This window comes from Pungitius pungitius, chromosome 3 (assembly GCF_949316345.1).
Source record: "Pungitius pungitius chromosome 3, fPunPun2.1, whole genome shotgun sequence".
NCBI classification, from domain to species: Eukaryota; Metazoa; Chordata; class Actinopteri; order Perciformes; family Gasterosteidae; genus Pungitius; species Pungitius pungitius.
Window position 1 is genome coordinate 7485988 of NC_084902.1, and position 20773 is coordinate 7506760.

The 20773-nt window shown below is 46.3% G+C and overlaps 2 protein-coding genes across 3 annotated transcripts; one reads left to right on the forward strand and one right to left on the reverse strand.

The window, feature by feature from the left end:
* Positions 1-340: 340 nt before the first annotated feature.
* On the forward strand, positions 341-2830 carry rflnb (refilin B). Its single transcript, XM_037465409.2, has 4 exons — positions 341-615; positions 744-943; positions 1235-1329; positions 1648-2830. Exons 2-4 carry the CDS (start codon positions 746-748, stop codon positions 1964-1966), a joined length of 612 nt encoding a protein of 203 aa, XP_037321306.2. The 5' UTR covers positions 341-615; positions 744-745; the 3' UTR covers positions 1967-2830.
* A 1304-nt stretch (positions 2831-4134) lies between these two features.
* On the reverse strand, positions 4135-19992 carry mettl16 (methyltransferase 16, N6-methyladenosine). Of its 2 annotated transcripts, none has more exons than XM_037473162.2 (10): positions 19905-19992; positions 19228-19365; positions 14333-14520; positions 13566-13706; positions 13152-13267; positions 12846-12988; positions 10845-10914; positions 9439-9528; positions 5967-6140; positions 4135-5761 (listed from the first exon to the last, which is right to left on the reverse strand). In XM_037473162.2, exons 2-10 carry the CDS (start codon positions 19353-19355, stop codon positions 5195-5197), a joined length of 1617 nt encoding a protein of 538 aa, XP_037329059.2. In that variant the 5' UTR covers positions 19356-19365; positions 19905-19992; the 3' UTR covers positions 4135-5194. The 2 variants fall into 2 exon arrangements, with proteins under 2 accessions (XP_037329059.2, XP_037329051.2); XM_037473154.2 differs by having other exon boundaries at positions 4141-5761; positions 19797-19975.
* Positions 19993-20773: the final 781 nt, after the last annotated feature.

The window sequence follows — 20773 nt, forward strand, 5'->3', positions numbered from 1 at the left end:
ACAAGGTGCTGCTTATTTTGCATCATGGGAATTGTATGCTTACACACGCAATTGTTGAACACTATTAAAATATTCCCGGCATCATCCTCCCCTTGTGCTTCATGCAACGAGTGTGTGTCTGCCTGCGTAAACGTGCACAACATGCGCACACTACCGGGAAAATGATGTTTCACTGATTTGACCAGGATGGGGGCAAACCAGGGGGCTGGAAAAGCTCCCCGGACCGTCCAATCGGGAGCGTGTGAGAGCTCCAAGGAGGCGTTTCCTGTGCCGTGTTCGCAGGGTGCGAGGAGTGAAGGGTCTGAAGGGCCCTTTGCGGGGGGGGGGGGAGAGGGGGGGGCATAAGACTGAAGAGCAGCCCGGCGGGTTGGCAGGAGCGCCCGCATCCTCCTCTGCTCAACCGCGGGCCCGCTTCCCCATCTCGTTGTACACGTTTCCCTGCGGGGTCTGGTCGTGCTTTTTGGATGTGTTTGTTTTTTAAGGACTAAGAAACCCTTTTAAAGCTTTTTTTCTTTTTCTTTTTTTTTAAGTTTGGAAATCGTGGTGAGGGAACCGCGTTACCACCGAGTTGATCGCACTTTCTAGCCGACGGCGGTGCCTTCTTTCCGGCTAGAGGTGAGCTGCAACACCCGTGGGACAAAAGCAGCTCGTGAGGAAGTCCCGATCTGGAACCAGTTCTCTTTCGTCATCGCTCGACTTTTGCAACTTTCCTTTTTCTTTTCTTTTTTTTTTGTTAAACCCAGAAATGGTCGGCAGGTTGAACTTGCCCAATGCGTGTGAAGGAGACCCGCTGGATATGAGCTGCAGGGCGGACCGAGGACTCGACAGCCCGGACTCCGGGTTGCCCCCGAGCCCGAGCCCCAGCGCCTGGCTGCTGCCGGTGTGCGCGGACAAACCCGGGGGCGTGAGCCCGGTGTCCGAGGACGAGGGGAGGGGGTCTTCGGTCGGTAACACTCAACTTACTACCCCACGTGAACGCTTGTTTTAAACGTCTCTGTTCCTCGCGTGTTCCCGTTGATGCGTGTTGTGTGGTGCTTTCAACTAACAACGTCTTGCACTGAACTCCGCTGTGTTGCTGTGCGTACCGTGTTCGTGGCTGCTGTGGACACTTCTGACATCCTGTGAAAAGCAGAATTGAGCCACTTCATCCCTGAACTGGACCTTTTTTTTTTTGCATTTGCAGTGTTGGCCCCTCATGTGTTGACTGTGGCCCTGTTTGTTTGCATCATTGCAGGTTCCGGTTCCCCCCCGTGGGTCTCTGCACCAGCTGCAGCCGCTGTCCTACGGGGAAGGAGTAGCACTTGATCCGCTGCCGTCCAAGGAAACCAGGTGGGTCCTGCTGTGTGCAGGGACCAGACATGGGGACATTTTTTTTACACATGCACCGAGACCAGATGCAGAGAGTGGACATAGAGAAGTGTTTACGGGCGCTTTATTGCACAAACGGGGGACTTGACTCCGGTGAACAATAAACACCAAATGACGTGAGACATAATAAATAATAATAAATGTAGCATAAAATATGGCAAACCAACAAGTAGCAGTGCCTTTAAATGAAGGCTGGTGTCCTGTCAAAGTGTCCTCTAATAGAATGGACTTGTACAAACATGGATTGTTGGGTTGGGTTGATGGCTTTTCCTTCCCCAGATTTACCTCATCCGTGCACTACGGCTCGGAGCGCCACTTCATCCAGGGCGTGGCCCTGCAGCCTGTGGGCCGGGGCCTGGAGCACTGCCGGCAGACCGTCGTGGCCGTGCCCCACAGCACCTGGCGCCACTACAAGACACAGCTGGATTTCCAGCCTCGCCATCGGCCCCAGTGCTTCCAGAGCACCACCATCGTCTACCCGAAGAGAGCCAGCGCCCTGTACGCCACGGAGCTGAGCTACGACTGCCACAGACTGTCCAGGCGCTTCGTCGCCAGCGTGGAGATGGAGGCGGCCGCTCGCAGGGAGATACCTCAGTGAGGGAGGGGGGGGAGACGCAGGTGGCTGGAGACTCGCCGCCCCCTTTGCTGTAGTTCCCCCCCCCCCCCCCTGCCGCCGCGGGCGGTTTCTGACCTGCTGTGTTGTCTTTGTGTAGTTTTGTGTAGCTGGTTTTCTTTTTAAAGTAGCCTTTTCCAAGCTGCGGACAGGAAGCGCCAGTGCTGTGGTCTCGTGGATATCAGTTGGATTGGACTCTTCATCTAATGCTTGACTTTGCTGCTTTTTTAAAAAACTTTTTTTACGGCCTGTGTAATTGATTCATTATGCATAGTTGATCTCTTGTCACATGCCAACTGATTGCTTTTTTTTATTTTTTTAATTTAAACAGCGAGGCCTGTCTCGGTTAAATGATTTGTTTCCGATAGCAGTTGAATAAAATATATATATATATTTTTTTGAATCTCCGTATGTGCTTTAAGGCTACTTATGTAGCGCACAGAAGGGACAAATGTCATGTGTAAGTGTGCTGAAATTTGGCTGCATGCTAAGAAATCACTAGATTACCCCACACTGCACAAAAGGATGTGGTGAAAACACCGAACACGTGTTGTTTGTCCACAGGGTATCGTGTGTTTCTGCAGGACGTGGACATAAGCTAAGCTCTTTCCCAAGCCCCTCTCACCACTGTCTATGGCTGCCATTCTTGATGGATTATGAAAATGCTGGTAAATTAAGTAGGCTTTACTGTTAATTAGGATGTGTACGTGTTAAACAAACTAATTAATTAGATTGCTTAGATGGATGAGTGTGGAGTTTACTGAAAAGTGGATATTGTTTTTGATATCAATCACTGGCTTGGTAGTGAAAATAAACTGCATTCCACTGCCACCTCTTTTGTTGGCATGATTTGGGATTGAATTTGTATTTATTCTGTTGGAGTTTGGGTTTCTCTCTCTAAAGGCAAGCAAGGGCTGATTGTGATGCCCTTTGTGCCATATTGATGTGGCTATTGAAGTTACTTCTGTTAAAGTTTGGGTTAGTAAGTATTTAATTTTTTACTGTGGAAGAGGAACATTTGGAGGTTTTTAATGAAATGATGCCACCAATCAAATGGCTTATTATATAAACATCTGTAAAAACGTTGATAATGTAATATGCTGCTTTTACGCCCTCTTGTGGCCGGAGAGGGTGAATACAGAAGGAAACTTTTATTCCAGGTACAGGTTGATTCAGTGCTATATATATATTTTTTATTATAATATATATAGGACATTCATTTTCTTTTATTCATATGGCTGCGTCGCTGTAGTATCAAACAATTCAATTTTCTTAATTAAATTTAATTAAAATTTCTTTATACTAAAAAATGACACCCTTTAGTGAAAATGACCAAAACAGGCTGTAAAAAAAAATGTCTGTCTTTTATCCCCATGCTCTTCCACACTTAATATTTACCTGTGTGATTAGCAACTGTGTTCAACCATGACTTCCACTTTCACTGGGTATAAATACGAGGTGACAGGCCAAATTGCCTCATCATTCATCACAATAAGAATGACCCGAGAACACAGTGAAGATACAGGGCTTTCATGGTCAGATGAGACCAAAATAGAGCTTTTTGAAAGAAACATCAAAAGGTAAAGAAACAGTCATACAGAGAAGCACCTCATACCCACTGTGAAATGTGGTGGTGGATCTTTGATGTTGTGGGGCGGTTTTTCTTCCAAAGGTCCTGGACATCTTGTTAGGATACATGGATTCCATTAAATACCAGCAGATATTAAGTGAAAACCTAGGAGCCTCTGCCAGGAAGCTTAAAATGGGCCGTGGTTGGAACCTTGCAGGAGAACAACGACCCGAAGCGCACCTCAAAATCGACACAAAAATGGTTCACGGACCAGTCAAATAGTAATAAAGCTTTTGACATGGCCATCATGATCCCCCCGACCGACGAGCTGAAGACGAGTCCACAAGCGTCACCCTCAGAATGTGAAGGGAAGAGATTCTGCATGAAGGAATGGTCTCAGAAGGACATCACGAGAAGACTCACAGCGGATATCTTGGCAAAGGGAGGCTGCACAGAATATCAATTGAAGGGATGCCAATAATTGTGGCACATTTATTTTTGAGAAAAAATGTAGTTTCATGATACGAATTTAAAGTTTATTTAAAAGATGTAGGTTCGATTTTTGTGAATATTTTCTATGTTGAGGATAAAAAATAAAAATTTTCTTTTCCGCATCTCGTCGCTCATATTAACTAAAGGATGTCAATAATTCTCGAGGGCACTGTAGTGTCAAACTAATTTGAGTACATTTTAGATCATAGGTGGGCCAGACAAGTAGTCATAGCATAATAAGGCACACCTAGTGATAACATGGTGAAGCTTTTTGGGTGATAACCCCCAAGGTATTTCTACAATAAACATACATTGGGTTTATTTTTAATTATGGGTTAGGGTTATTTGTTTTCTTATGCTCCACTTAGCTTACAACATGCCCCAATGAAACAATTAACATTAATTTGGGAAATGGCAATGTGAAAAAAAATATATCCTTTTAGTCGTTCTAATGAGATAGCATCTCATTATTGTGACTGAGAGGTAAACATTGTAAATAACACTTTAGTCTTTAAAAAAAGCAAAGGACACATTTTGCTGATAAATTCTATTGAAAAAAAAAAATCAAACTGCTTCTAAATGAAGTTATAACGAAACAGACTTTTCCCCCTGACTTAACAAAAAGCACACGATGGAACCAAAGCTGTGGTTCACTTCAGTGCAGCCTTTAAAATCCTCAGTTCCCACAGACACGTTGCATTGGAAATGATGCTGTTTACCAAACCAGCCTTTGGGACTTCAAAAGGGTGTTTGGAGGGACGCTTCATTCCAACATCTGTTTAAAATGAGCAACACACTCTAAAGGACTTCATGTTTCCTCACATTGACCACAAGGTGGCGGCAACATGCAGAAAAAGGCTGCTGTGTAACAAAGTGTCATCTTTAGTCCAATGATTGCATGCACCACAATGCATTTGGATAAATTGTATAAAAAGATCCACATTGCAGTAGAAAACATATTGGAAATGTTGACATTTATTGCAAATATTTTTAAAAATCTGAGCACAAAACACCAATATACAGTATGGACTACCTGAAAAGGTAACCTGCCAAGAACAAGAATATTGGGACTTAAGCTACTAATTAACTGGAAAATATATCTCCAGAAGACAAAATCCAATAATGAAACCAAAGATAATATTTCTGAGCATTCAGGGCTTCGCGACAGACCTTAAAAGGACGTTCTTTAGGTACGTGCACAGTTGGTTCATCAGGTCTTTACTCTGACCTTCGACCCAGTGCATCTCAATCACCACATCGCTCTCCTCGGGCACCACGTTCAGCAGACACTTGAACAGGAAGCGCTCGACTGCCGGGCTCAGGGGTCGCTTGCAGGGCGGTTCCCCCGCCGCCGCGGCCGCCGTTTCCTGCCCCGCGTCGGCGGAACACGTCACATCGTCCTCTTTCTGTCCGGCCTGTGGGTCGCGCGCCGCGTCCTCCCGCGTCTCAGAGGCGCCGTTTTCAACCCTCTCGTCTGGCTTCTGCCGCCCGGTCGCCGTAGTCTGGTCCGCAGCGCTCTCGCTCTGGTCCTGGTTCAGAGGAGGCGGGGTCAAGGCGGTCTGAGAGCTGGTCGCGGCGCGCTGAGGCGCCCGGGGAACTTCCCGCAAGTGACGCGACCCTTCGCGCCGCTTCTGACGTCCGTGGATCCAGGTGTTCTCCACAGCTGTCAGGAAGAGGCTCTGCTCCTGCTTCGTGCACGGGACGCGCTTGTGCAGCACCTGTGGAGGAGCCACGTTGACAATGATTACATTACATGTCATTTTAACTCATGGCTTACATATTTGCCTGGAGAGCAATTAGGGGTTAGGTGTCTTGCTCAGGGACACTTTGACACGGCGCAGGAGCAGCCGGGATTCGAACCACCAGCCTTCACACAGTTGAGTACAGAGATGGAGCAGAATAGAAGCGACGGAGGAGGCCTACCCGCAGGTCGGAGAGCGTGTTCTCCAGCAGAGCCGTGACGGCGCCCACGGGGCCGAGGGCTTTACCAACTAAAGCCGAGGCCTTGACCCGCAGCTCCTTCAGTCCCGCCTCCGGGAGCGTGAACGACAGCGGCTTCTTCACCTTCTCCAGCTTGCGCTTCTTACTGGGAGGAGACTGAGACACACCCGGGAGAGAGAGAGAGAGAGAGAGAGAGAGAGAGAAATATTCAAAACAGTTTCAAAGAGAGGCGGAGCTGCTGAAGCCTGTGGTACCACAGTGGAAAGGATTATTAGAGGCCGAGGCGTGGAGCCGGAGGCCACGGCGGACTGTCGGACCCAGATGGGCTCCAAAGGGAAACTTTTAGCTCTGACCACGTCCAGAACCAGGCGGCCAACTGAGGGCGCGAAGATACAAAGGAAAAGAGTTCATACACCCCAGATATCTCCTCTGTGATATCTGAGAAAAGGCAGAACCACAGGTAAGCACCTCAGTGGGGTTGCCAGGTTTGTGATTTCAGCCCCAAAAGACCACACTCTTTATACATGAAAAAAAGGGTTGTGTGTCCAAATGAGACCACATCCATTGTACCTCATTTATTGTTTCTTTACTGACTGATACAAACACAAACTAGTATTTGTTTAGCTCATCAGTGGCAGCTGAAGTAAAACTAGTTGGCTACTTATGTCACTAACGTTTGTCTCTTTCCAACAAAAGCAACCAGCGGTACATCGGATTGTATTTCCAGTGTCATCGTGAAATTGGTCATTCAGGAAAGCGTGAAAAAGGTTTTTATTATTAAATATTTAAACAATTTTCCCATAATAATGTTTTATCTTTGAGGAGCTGATCTCAGACAAATTTGCACGTGCTTCTTTTATGAACTGCTTTTGGTGAGACAAACAATCTCAAGTACACCTATTTTATCTCCAGAGTGGGCGTTTATGACGAGACACTTGATTTACAAAACAATTCATCCACGACAATCTGTGACATCAGCAGCCGTGAGCTCACACTTTCAGCTGCGATGACCATCGAAGGTCAAACGGAAGATGGAGGGTCCTCGCGCGCCACAAGAGGGCGCTCAAACTACACAACCCCCCCTCACCCCCTCCAACCCCTGAACTAGTAGTGAGTAGAACCCTGGATCTTTCTGACCCCCCCCACCCCCCCGCTGGGAAGGCGGGGGAGGTCATTACCCGACCGAGTCAGAATTTGACGCTCCGCAGCGATGGTACCCTTCAAGTCCACTGCAGCAAATGAATCAGAGCTGCACTGGCATGTGACTGCAAGTGGGGAGACAGCCAGAAGGAGGGAGGTGGAGAGGGGGGGGGGCACTCTACTGTGATAGAGCAGACAGAATGGCCGACTGACCTACAAACAGCAGAGGGAAGGAGTAGACTGTGACCTTCACACTGATGCTCTGCCCCGAGTCCACTTCTGATCACTTTTAAATACAGTGATGTCATCTCTGTGGTCTTTCTGCACTTTAGAATAACAGGAATCAGTATAAAGACTAACAAACAAATTCACCGCCGTGCATGTGCAGAATTTTAATTGAACAAAAGGTAGAGTCTTCACTCCCAATAAATCAATCTGGATCATGTGTTGATGTTTGTTATAATACTGGCGCATGTAGGAGAAGGCATATTTGATGAGTGAGAACAAGGCCCTGTTTTGTTTCTTATTGTTCCCCTCGTTTCTCCTCCTCTCTCTGCGAGGCCGCCAGCTCATTGTTCGGGGAAAGGAAATCAATAAAAATCCATCAAGCCGAACCGGCCTGTTTGTACGCGGCATCCTTGACACAGATACTTGCACAAACACATTAGTGAATGAACACACACACACACACACACATACACACACACACACACGGACAAAGAGTGCATGGGAGCCACGTGTGTGCGATATCACACACAGAATCACTTCCACTTCGGACTCTGTCGCTCTTTCACTCCATTATTTATCCTACTTACGCGCTCTCACCTCACTGCACGCTCTGCCCCTCTCAAAAAGTGTGTAAATGACGCCCCCCTCCCCCCCTTGATAAAAGCCTAATTTTAATAAGGATGTGTCATTCAATTATCCATCTTGATGGTGAGTGGGGTCACAAACGCTGCATATTAAAGCTTCAGGCAGAAATTGTAAACCATACTCTCATCCAGCCTTCCACTCCCAACCCCCAACCCCCAACCCCCCCCCCCCCCCCCACGTGTACTCCTGCACCCTCATGAACCCTCTCCTGCCAGAGGCCTGTATGAGCAACAACACGCCTCAAGGCTCAGATGAAGCCGTGTTTCTTCAGTCTATTCTGACTACATCTGCTCTCCCTGTCCACACGCTCTACCCCTTTGTCTGTACAGTACATTGCTTTTACACAATGGAATTACAATTGTTTCAAACCAAACCCGAGATATCGTCCTCTTTATTCAACAAATTACCCACAATGCAACTCAACTGCAGACAGTTTGGGTGTGTAATGCTAGCAGTGGCTGATAGTCTTAAACAGCCGAAGGAGGTTAGAATCTCCACACGTCACATGTATGTTGTCACATGATACTTTCATATGCAGTCTGCAGTCTACCCAGTCGTGTTTACAGGACGTCTTCCAGGGTACGAGAGATTCAGATGCTTGTTTTTGTCAGAACGGAGCAGCAAAGGTTTGCAGGAGGAGGCTGAAGTAGGTCACGGTGACGTGTCACAGATGTTAGAGCCTATATGTAACATTAATGAGCACCCCATGCACACAGACCAGACGTCCATGTGTACACACGTGCAGGCAGGCCTACAAGGAATTACACATGCACAATCTACTGTCTACTGTAAGCACACACACACGTGCACTTAAGGGCTCAGTGAGAGTTGCATGACAAAAAGTAGGCCAATCATTCTGCACAACTGCTTTTATGCTGAAAAGGCCCAAAAGAGAGAGAGAGAGAGAGAGAGAGAGAGAAAAAGTCCATCTGAACACAAACTGGTGTCCACACACAGCCTCCGTTGATCGCCTCCACCTTCCCTCATCTTTAATCCTCCGTCACTCCCAACATTACTACTGTCCTTTGATGGCTGTGGGTACTTCTCTGTCCAGGCAGGACAGCGGTGAGGTGTGCACGCACACAGTCCTGCCCTGGCAACTGTTGCCTGGATACAGTATGGTAAAAATCACATAACCAATTCCCCAGAGAATGGTAAGTGCTGCTAATGGGACGGAGCTGGAGGGGAAGCGGATCAGTGTGGAGAGGGGTGAAAGGATGGAGGTAGTACATAATTGAGGAGGCGGCTTTGGGGTTTTGGAAATATCCACTTCAAGCAGCGAAATGGCAGAGATTGTCGAGATTAACGTCACGTATTGAAAGCCGGAAGCAAAAGAAGTCTATTCTTTGGTATAATCAATGCATTTTGGTACAATAACTACAAAAACATTCTGTTGAGTGTAAACTGTGCGCTCGGCCAAATGAAATCAGCTCAGACTTACGGGAGCAATCACGTCGTCATAGAAACTCCAAGCCAGCGCCCACCTCATGGTCCGTCCCTGGTAGAACTCTGTGTGTGTTACTTTCTGTACCTGAGAAGAAAATAAGGTACGATTAGACGTGATCAGCCTTTTGTGCAGCAGATGAATCCATCACAACGAACAGTTTACTTAAAACAGCACGTTAGCAAAGTGATGAGCATTGGAGCGGTGATTGGTCAAACATCTGAGCCACCTTTACTAGTAGTTTTCTGGATTAAATGATATGACGGTTTTATTTGATATGATGTGTTGTGAACGTATTTAAGGAGGTTTCAAAAAGTTTAGGAGAAAACTGTTGCTTTTCTTTGGGAGTAGCATTTATCTTGCGACTTAGCACCTGCAGGAGGAAACGTGCGTGCTTCCCCATCGGTGGAAATAACACTGCTCCCCAGCTAATATGTCAACACTGATTACAAAACAGAACCGCTGAATGGCCATAACAGGAGGCAAATTTTAAACACCAGGCGTGTGTCCTTCATTTAAAATAAATGGGAGCCACTGAACTAGTTGGATAAACTTTTGAATTTGTACAGAATGTCGAAAACTCCGTAAAAAACGATTTTTCCCGCTTTGACTTTTGGCTTCTGTGAGATCATCTCTGGTGGTGTTAAGAAAATAAAGATCCATGACGGGGTGTGAAAACCTTTGTGCTAACAGAGAACTTGAGGCGTCCCTTGGGACTGCCTCTGTAAATATGAGGTGGAGGAGGGTCACTAAGATGAAGGCCAGAGAGCTCTTTATTTGAGACACATTTCAATTTGCTAAATTAAAAAAAAAAAACACACACACACACACAAGGAGAGTCGGAGACACTGGAGAGAAGATGGGAGTAATGGGTGATTAAAGCATTAGCATATTAACCAGTCCAGGGTTTCTGTTTACACACACTTTAAAAAAAAGAGGCATCAGTCTCCTCTCTGGATGGAAGCCAAAGCTGCACTCGCTCTGATGAGCAGCGGCGGCCCCCAAAAAACCTGTGGAGGAGCATCCGGGGATGGCAGGTGGAGTATTTCTTCTGAGCACGTGAGGGGCCAGGAGTCGCGCGCCGGGCTATAGTGGCGAAGGCTTGTGACGGCGTTGACCTGCACCCATGTGACTCGGGTCACGCATCGCTAACAGAAATCCGCTCCTTCATGGCTTCGTTTGTGACGCAGGCTTCGTGGGCAAATTAGAAAGCGCTGATGAGTTATATTTCCCTGCGGGCTGCCTGCTCTGACGGCGATACCGGTAAAGGGGGGGGCGGGGGGGGGGGGAGATTGTTTTTACAAGCCGTTATGGAGGCCCCCGAGACATCAAACGCTGCAGGGTGCTTTGTGACTCGGCGACTGCAGAGGATGCAGATGCACTGTGCCTCGGTTGGTACTCACCCCTTGCTTCCTCAGCTCCTCTTTCAACGGGGCCAAGCTACATTTCTTCCCCAACATGCAGCTGTACCACCTGCAGAAAGAAGAATCCATATCAGACGATTTCAATCAGCCGCGTCAGCGGGCGTCGACTATCAAGCAGAGATCAAACGAGCCGAGGCCGACTTTGGAGAGCGACTCGAAGACAAAAAGAGCAAAACACGAGACAATGTGTGTGTGTGTGTGTGTGTGCAGTCAAGAGAGAGCTGTTTTGAAGATGCCCCTTGGTGGAGGCCTGATCAATAGTCTCTGCTGTGCAATAAAGACACAAAGTGTGTCTTGGTCACTAAGCAGCAGAGTCCAGCTGCGCAAGATGGAGGAAAGATGAACACAACAGAGTCACACTGGTCAAAACAAGTCATGGTTTGTTTCGTTTTCCCTGAACACTGATGAAAGCGGATTCATTTAATCAGCAAAGCTTAGGAAATACTTAATCGTCAAATATGATAAATAGTTTTGTTCACCTTGATAGGTCCTATTTTATAACAAACTGCCAACATTTTGATGAAAGAAACCCTGAGTTGATGAAAATGTAGTGGCTTATCAAAGGGGAATTAAATATATTTTAAACAATTAGTGAGTTAGTTTGACCATTTTCTGGACTAAACAATTAATCAGAAAGAAAGTGCTTGAATCATCAGAGATAATCCCTTGTGTTCTCTCTGGATACGATGCCTAAGTTGTGTTTTTTGGGGTTGAAAGATCTCTCTGTTTATGAATTTAAAAAAGGTACAATGATACGCTCACACTCAACTGCAGATGAAATTACATTTCTACTTGTGATCGTCGAAGGGAGGAGTACGACTTGTAATCAGGTTAGGGAGGTAGGGAAGAGGTGAAAGGGAAGAAAAAAGGGTTCAGGCAACACGTCAGCCCCGGTTGACAAAATGAAATATTGAACAGCTCTAATATTCACAGATGTTCCCCCACTTTGACACAGTGGGGAGGAACACCCGGAGCAGCCCTCGGCTTCCCTCCTTTCAAACATCCTAAAGTGTGCCGCTGCACCGGCTTCCACATTTGCTGAAGCATGTGTGATTACAATCATATATTAGCAGAGATGGCAATTTTCATATCAATAGCATGATAAATACAGAGTATCACCTCATTTCTAACCGGGCTTTTGATGCGTGTTACACGGGGAGGTAAAAGTGGCGTGCACCGATCTGACACTAATTACACTTTAGTAGGAAAAAAAAAAGAGGGAAGGAGGAGCGGGGCGGGAGCGCTGGGGACGTCTCAAAGCGCCAATCGCTGAAGCTGACTGGGTTTCCATGGACACCCGGCGGCTCAGTTGTCCCGGTGTGCATTTGGGAGTGACAAACCTGTCTCCGGCTGGTTCGCCCCGAGCATCGGACCCGTTTTAAAAGCACCGCCAACGGGACGGCAGCGCGGCGCCACACAGGAGCGGGCGGGTGTCGAGGCGGGACCCGCCCCAGTGCGCAGACGCCCACAAACACAGGTGTGACACGTCTAATCAGCTCAAACCGCGCCACTCAGCAGCTCCCTCTCTCCGCGCCTCGCCCCGCTGCCCCGCCGACAACCGTGCTGACGGGGGAGAGGGAAGGGGGGGGGGGGGGGGGTAAAGTGACGGCCGCTGGAGACACCCACACCCACACGCAGCTGTTCCCGGGGGTGGTGGTGGTGGTCTCCCGGATACGGTGCAGGACGATGAGCAATGAGCCCGTGCCAGAATCATTACACCGAGGGTGGGGGGGGACAGCTCCGTTAATGTGCAGCGAAGCCAGGTGCACATTCCCCCTCTCGGTGCTCTCAGCAGGCCAGGCCTCTCTGAAGAGAACCAATGTGTAGTGCTCTTGTTCATCCATCTGCCACTTCAGATTCGTAGCTGTGTACCCCCCCCCACCCCCCGAATGACCCACAGAGTACATGCAAAGTCGCAAACAGGAGAAAAGAACACGTTCTAGTCAGGTTTGATTTCACGGGTCGGTGTCTTCGTCTCACCGCAAGCGCTTCTTGAGCTGCAGGCTGTCGTGAATGATCCTCTTTACAAACTCCAGTTCCCCCCCCTCCGCCATGATCTCCGTCACTCCGCCCGTGTTTACTGAGCTCGGAGGAGGTCGTCGCGAGTTCCTGGAGTTCACCCCCTGGAGGGAGCAGCAAGACAGACATTACTGAGGCAGATTAGGACCAAATCCCATTAGAAGCTTGGTACTGTTGTGTAAACAAACACGGGGAACCAGTGCAGTGTTTACCCACTTCCAACAAGGTCCGTCCAGTTGGACAAGATAAGTTTAAAGGAACACTAACCTTTGCTTCGAGCTGATTGGCGAAAAAAGGCGGGTTGCACATGCAGAAGTCGTACACCATTTGTGGCTCTTCCTTCAAGGCGTCCATCAGCAGAGTCTTCTGAGGGACTTTGACCACTAGGAAAGTGGAGGCACGCAGAGATGACGCAGGATTTAACAGTTCAAGACCAAAGGCCTTTGATGGCACTAAGAAACGAAGCGAGTCGAAGCCCTTCAGACTACAACTCAAAGTTTGGAAAGAGTGTTCACATTATGAGCAGTAGATTGTGGTGGCTAATCAGCAGCAAACCTTTGACAGATGGTCAATTTAGCTTTTAAAAAAAAATTACATTCCTTTACATTTTGGCATTTACCATCTTCAAAGACCACAGCTCACATCAAGTGAGAGAAGGTACACACGTAGACCACAATTCACCTTTGATGAGGTTGGCCATGTTGTTCTGCTCGACGTTTTTTGTAGCGTAGTCAAAACAGATGTCGTCCACCTCTGTGGCCAGAAAGAACCAGCCGTTCATTGTGGCTCCCAGTAGGGGGTAGATGCAAGACGCACCAGTGCCTGAGAAAACACACACAGTGTGGCAGCTTGAGGGTGTGTGATGAATGGTTATGCGTTTCATTGGCCAATATGGAAATATGTTGTTTAAGTACGTAGTAAAGAGATTATAATTAACAATAAATGTCACTTCCAGCAGCTATTATTAAATCCTCCACATATGGCACATTGACCACCGCTTAGTAAAGGAAACACCCAGCGGTGATCCATCATGGAGCAGATGGCTTCAACCTGCTCACAGAAAGATTCAGGGTCATCAATCAGTGACCTGAGGTCCTAAAGAGGACAACACACACACACACACACACAGGAAAAGTGAAACAGCCTTTTCTCTGACTGACAGCACGTCAAACACGCAGGGACGTGTGGGTGAGGATTTAGCTGGTGAACGACTGGGCTCCTGTGAGAACCAGCTGGAGGCACCAAGTGACATTTTGTGTGCCACACTGAGCTGCTGGAAGCAAACTTACTTGGGAGGAAAATGGCTTGAACAAAACAGGGTCATTTGTGTTTTTCTTGGGAAGTTGCATGAAAAGTTAGCTTGATTTATTTGGAGGACCGTCACCAGGGTGGTGATCAAAGTCAAACAATCGCGGTGAAGCACAGTGAAAGACAGGGGTGGTGGTTACCGATGTCGATGCCCCTGCGCGGCTGCTTCTGGCCGTCGATGAGGTCCTCCACCCAGTGGATGTAGTTGAGGCGGAGGGGCACGGTGGGGATGAGGCGCTCCAGAGGGATCTCGATGGTCAGACCGAAGTCCTCCTTCAGCAGGGTGCAGGTCAGCGCTCGCACCGCCTCCGGCTCTTTGAAATTCACACTAGAGGGGCAACAAGCGGGGCTGAGTCACTTTGGGTTCAGCTCCATTCAAACCTGGGGATAATTTAGGTATTTTGGGCTGTTGTTCAAATGGTTTTGTTTTGAATTCAAAATGTATTTTTAGTCAAACTTTTTAGTTACAACGTTTTAAAGTCGTAGTCTCTTGAACAGCAATTAACTCAAGATTTTTACATTTTGTAAAACGTGTCTAAAAACAATTATTGTTAAATGTTAAATTAAACGTAAGGTGCCATTATCTAAAAGTAAAGGGTTATAATATTTCCAGCCCTTGAGATTGAAGTTTAGAATTCTTTGCCTTTGTTTTCTCTTCCAAATAACTTTGGTTGATATTACCCTGATAGAACCAGTGATCAAAGCAACAAGACTCAAACCAAATGATACTTAAAAGCACAATTTTCTCTTTGAGGATGGTTGCAATTTAGTGACATGCTGATCCTCTTGTTTCATCAATGAGGCAACCTGCCAGTAATTTACCAATCTGCTCTTAATATTGCACTTCATTAACCCTCCGCTCCTCCAGCCTGCTGCTCTCTGCACTGAACACACACACACACAATGACATTTTCCACATTGCAAAGGCCTCCCACTTATTTTTTACTCCCCGGTCCCGCTCGCTCTGCTCTGCTCTCCCGTCTTCGTTTGAGGATTTCAGCTGTCACACAGGCGGGGCGCGAGTGCGGCAGACAGAGCGAGTGGGCGAGATAGGTGTAATTACAGCTTTAGCTGAGCGCTTTTGCACCTCGGCAGATGTAATTAGACACGTCGCGGTGATGGCAGCGTCTGACGGCTCACTGGCGCGGCATGAGCCCAAAAATGAATAAAATCTACTGCTGGAGTTAAATCTGTGAAACACAAAGCAGCCGACATCTGATTTGGTTTAAATCAATTACACACAAATAGCTGAAGTGCTTACCTCTTGGTATTCAGCTCCTCTTTGCTATTTCATTATAAGCTACATTTGATTTAAATTGATAATTCTTCCTGTTTTCTATTCAAACTATATAACCAAAAACCCATTTTAGCATCAAGCAAGGCCTCAGTCCAGAGAAGTTAACCTTCTCTCTTTTATCCCTGAATCACTGAAAAAACTGCTGCGGTGTGTCTGAACGCGTCTTCAATCAGGAGTGATGCAGACGTGTGAGAGGGATCCAAACGAGCAGCGGTTCACCTGTAGAGACCGATATCAATCTCCCCCTGCATCTCCTCACCTAATGAACACATTAGCTTAATGGTCCAGTTTGATCAGCGGCCGGACGAGTGTGACCTCCGGGCGGAGGGCGAACAACCTGCCCTGTCCTTTCACCATGTACGACCATTTTCAAGACCAACCAGTGGAGAAATTTGCACTTCCTAAAATGGCCTGAGCTAAGGGGAGCATTCAGGCTAACGGGGGAGAAGTGATACATCAGCATTACGCTCAACCCTCTCAGATATTCTGCCCACTTTCATTTCTCCTCTGAGGCATCATTAGAAAAAGATCAATATTCAGAGAGAAGCTGCTCCAACTGGCTATTTTTGTGTGTGTGTGTGTGTGTGTGTGGTCGTGCGTTGTGTGTGTGCAACGCGGACCGATCTCTCCCATCGGCAGCACTGCGAATGCAACGTCGCCATGGCAACCCCACCTACTGAACAGATGAGAGGAGCACGCAAAACCGGCCACGCTGGAGCAATGGCTGACGCCAGACTGAGCGTGAGAGTGCCCGAATGTGCAGCGCTGCGCGATGACATCATCGACGTGGCCGACGGGACACAGTGAGGGACAAACTCAGGTGTGATGAGAATTCACTGTGCTGGGAGGGGGGGCGGGGGGGGTTAAAGCTCAAACTTCTCCTCCAGCGAGCGTTTAGGTGAATCAGTCGGGTGTGAAGACGAGGAGACAAGAGTGCAGAGGGGAAGAAAAGCATTTGGTTGGATGGAAGAGGAGAAAGACATGAGGGAGGGCGGGGGGGGGGGGGGGGGGGCGTAGGGGGTTACTGCTGACAAACAGCTTGTCTCACCTCCATGCTACATGATCAGCATGAAAACACACACACACACACAAAGATGACCTTCAAGCTAAATCTACTTCATCCTCAGTGAGCTGGGAAAACATTTTGTGCTGATTAGCAGGACTTCTTCTCTCATGTCAGGGTTTTTTTTTTCTTCTCACAAGAGCAGAATCAAATGAATCACATCCCAAGCCAAACTTTGGAAATCTATGAGCTCGTTTTGTGTTATTATTGCAATTCTGGAGATTTGCTAAGGATAAAAATTGATCATTGAGAAATTGAACAACCTGAAATATTCATGTCTCTGTAGATGGTTCGGATGGAGTCTTTGATTGAAGGTAAAGGAGCTTCCTTTTCTTTGATCTTTTTACCAGAAACCCCATTGAAAATCCTTCCACAGATGAACGTCTCTTATCGGATGAGAAATACGACTTTCAGAATGAATTGTCAGTCAGGCTGCTTTAACACATTCATGCTCCCTAGTCCCACCCCTCTACCCGGCTAATGTAAGCGCCCCCCCCCTCTCTGTCCACTTCCCCCGAAAACTGAAACAAACCATAATTCAGACTCTTTATTTTATCTGCTCCTCACTTAAATCCCAATTACACCTCCCCCACCCCCCATATTTCTCCTCCCTGCTGCCTCTGCAGAGCGCCGCTATCAGTCGTCCACACTGACGGACGCTGAGTGAAGGGAGACGTTTCTCCCCCGAGGTGTCGCCCAGAGATTACTCTCATCCCTAACTCACCGCTTAAATACTGAATGAATTCATTGGGAAATACAAAACCACACTAATCCCTCAACTGATGGAATGGCAGACTGACGGGAAAAAAAAAAGCAACATTTCTTTAGACAGCCAACGAGAGCCGGCAGCCTGAAGGGAGACCCGAAACCTGGACCTCTGTTTGTTCCTCTTACTCCAGCCCGTCTCGTTTAATACACTACTGAACCGGCTGCTCTAAAAGGAAGAGTCAGCGGGGTTCTTGACCTGTAATGCAACACATCTCAAGTTACCACGGTAACCATTACTCCTCCTCAACATCAGTATGTAAGCATCATCTTTGTGAGCATGGTAGCATGCAGACTTAAGTACGGAACTCAAAGCATGGCGATGCACAGCGGCCTTACAGAGATGCTAGCACGGCTCGGAACTTTTGATCTTGTTCTTTGATAAGTGACTTAAATGATTGATCAAAATTGATCCCCAAGTATATACAATTTTGCACTACTTATTATAATACTTAATATAGTACTTAATATAGTAGTTTAATATAATAAAATGAGAAAAGCGTGTCATCTGTCAAGTATTTAATATGCATTGTATACAAAAGAAAGCTGGTTATTTCATATAGGGTGTTGATTTATGGAAATACCAGAGAACATGTTGTATGCAATTTTGTCATTTCACATTTTGTAAAAAAAAGACGTACATAACTTCTGTCTAATTGTTCAAATCCCCGTTAGTCTGAATTGGTTGTCCAGCTTATACGCAACCAGCCCATTGTTTGTCTGACTACAACGTGATAATTAACATCTGTCACAGACAAACATCCAGGAGAGTTTTACAGCCTGCCCACACATGCACACGAGATGATTGACTGGCAACCTCGCCCCCACACCAACATGTTCACGTTCACACACACAGATGTTCACACTTGCTGCAGTGACACCATGTCAGCCCTCATCTGCATAACACAGACAATAACAAGTGATTACCTCACTGAGCAGGCGAGGTAACAAAACCCAAACAAAGAGGGAGGAGAGCGTCTCCGTCCTGACGGGGGAACCGCACACCTCCAAAACTAGTCTTACAATATCTGTCAACTCTTACAATCAGCGGGATTTGGCTATGTTTTGACAGACATTTGTATCTACTGAAAAGATTTTTTTTTTTTTTTGTCGACAAAGTGACATGTCCCGCTTAAAAGACTCAACTGACTTAACCAAGATAAATCGGTACGTTTTGGGTGTTTTTTAAATTTATTTAATAAAACACTGCAGTACCAGTGCCATTATGGAATCGGAGTTTGAATGGCGATTCCTAAAACCCATTTATAACACTAATAATCAGCCCAAGAACACTATTTGTATCAAATAAAATCCTCAATTACAGACCAGGAACTATCTATATGTGCAAACATCTCATCTAAAAGAAGAACAGCCGGACTAACCTTTGATTCCAGCTTTTTGTGGTTTGCAATTAGGAGGACGAGCAGCAGAGAATCCCTTTAAAATAAAGGGCCGTCTCACTGGACTGGATTTCAAATAGACGCAGATCAGCAGACTCAGAGGAGAACCGAAGGTAATCACAACAGTAATTATCACTGGGGTGAAGGTGTATGAAGGAGGGAACTCACCCACATGGAGGGGGATTAAACTCAATGAGGAGCGCAGGTAATGTTAGGACCCCCCTCCTCCTCCATGATTTCATTGGACTAATTATAAATACTTTTTCACAAGGTTTGGTAGTTAACCTATTCACGCAAAATGACCCAGGACCTAACCCACAACTGTGACATTTCTGTCACTGAAATCTTCTTAGTAAGAAAAACAACAACTGAGGCAAAGCAAGTTAAGAAGCATGTTTTCAAGAGAAGGGTGACAGGTCGTGCGGAGTCCTTCAGGAGATCATCAACGTGACAGTAGTTTGAGATGTGAGATCAGGGAGGAACGATGGGACACACTGCAGGTGTACTCACACCGGGCGTCCGGCGAGGCTGGTGTGCACGTAGTGCTGGAAGTCCGGATATTTGGAGGCCAGGTAGGCGAAGTCCGGCGGTTTGTCTTTGTAGCGGTTCCGGGGATGCATGGACTTATTCAGGGACATGGTCACAGCACTGAGGCGAAATGGAGGGAAAAAGGGGGGTAAACTTACAGCAAACGACAGGCACAACAAACAAGAGAAGCATCCCGATAAGAGCACTGATCGGACTTTCGCTTGAAGCTCATATCGATTCTTCAACAGCTGGCATAAAAAGATAACCGCTCATTTAACACTAAAACCGATATAATAAGGCAAACTTAACTATTTTAGATATGCACGTCTGCTACTCAACGCGGGCAACTAGTCGGACATCCCAGCAACTGGGTTTTCTCTTGATGGGTGCAATAATATTAAATGACATGTTTTGTCTGTAATGATGGGACTTTGTTAGCCGTTAAATCGGGTAACAACTCATGTGTATCTCTAGTAACTGGAGCTAAGGCTAGTTTGGAGAATTAGCTAACATTTGAGCTAACTATGTAGCTGCCATTTGTGCCTGCCTACCTTTAATTCTAGTATTTCCCGTGTTGCGGTGAAGCTTGTTATTATTTTCCGACTGGTAGTAACTTTGTTGGACTAAACAACTGAGTTGAAAAAGCTATCACAACTCACGTTGGCTAAACGTTGTGCACTTCTCTCTTCCTGGTTGTTCGCGACGTCACCGCTCGACGCCAGTGCGTGGTGACGTCATTAAAAGGTTCTCAGTAAACCTTATTTTATTTCATCTATCTTTATTTACTGTGAAACTTTCTTTTACTTTAGTATTCTCATTTTATTTTATGTTTTATTTTATTTTACTTTACATTTCATTCTGAATAGACATACATTTAAGAACAAATCTAAAATATTAATCATTCCATTATCTCTTTTACAAAGTACTCTTACTGTTTTTACACATTATAAACAAAATTGCAAGCTGTCTGTGAATTTGTGATTAAATTACTTTTATATTGATAAATAACCATTCCTTTTTTATTCCTTGCTTCACTGTTAACCTTTTTGCTTTGTTTTATTACCACGTGTACACTTTAATGGACATTCCTTGTCATCATTTTTATGGTAAATGTTTCCCCCAATAAACTTCCCCTTCAGTATAATAACAAACAACACAAATGCAGATTGTGTTTTCTTTTATTGTATTGCAAACAATGATGACATCCAGGAATATTATTAAGTTTGCTGAGTGGGGAAAAGGACATTTTCTTCATCGCCCGCGACACAAGCAGCTGTGCTGCATCTTTTTCTTCCACAAATTGTAACAAAAGAAACATACCACACATCATCCTGACCCTCCATTAACCACCTCCTTTGGTAAAACCACAGAAGGGGATAGATTATTCATTTACATTTTATGGTCTGGCTTGTCATGGCGTGATCCTGAGGAGACTAACAAAAGGAGGCCGTTTTCTCTAGATAAACCAGATTGTACGACAAATGTCTCCATTTTTTGGCTTCAGCTAACATTTAACACGTAGGCATCT

Coding starts and splice junctions, on each gene's coding strand:
- rflnb (XM_037465409.2), top strand. CDS start 746: ATGGTCGGCAGGTTGAACTTGCCCAATGCGTGTGAAGGAGACCCGCTG. Junction 944..1,234: donor ACGAGGGGAGGGGGTCTTCG/GTCGGTAACACT, acceptor GCATCATTGCAG/GTTCCGGTTCCCCCCCGTGG. Junction 1,330..1,647: donor CTGCCGTCCAAGGAAACCAG/GTGGGTCCTGCT, acceptor TTCCTTCCCCAG/ATTTACCTCATCCGTGCACT.
- mettl16 (XM_037473162.2), bottom strand. CDS start 19,355: ATGTCCCTGAATAAGTCCATGCATCCCCGGAACCGCTACAAAGACAAA. Junction 13,268..13,565: donor CATGGCCAACCTCATCAAAG/GTGAATTGTGGT, acceptor CCACTTTCCTAG/TGGTCAAAGTCCCTCAGAAG. Junction 10,915..12,845: donor CAGCTCAAGAAGCGCTTGCG/GTGAGACGAAGA, acceptor TTCTTTCTGCAG/GTGGTACAGCTGCATGTTGG.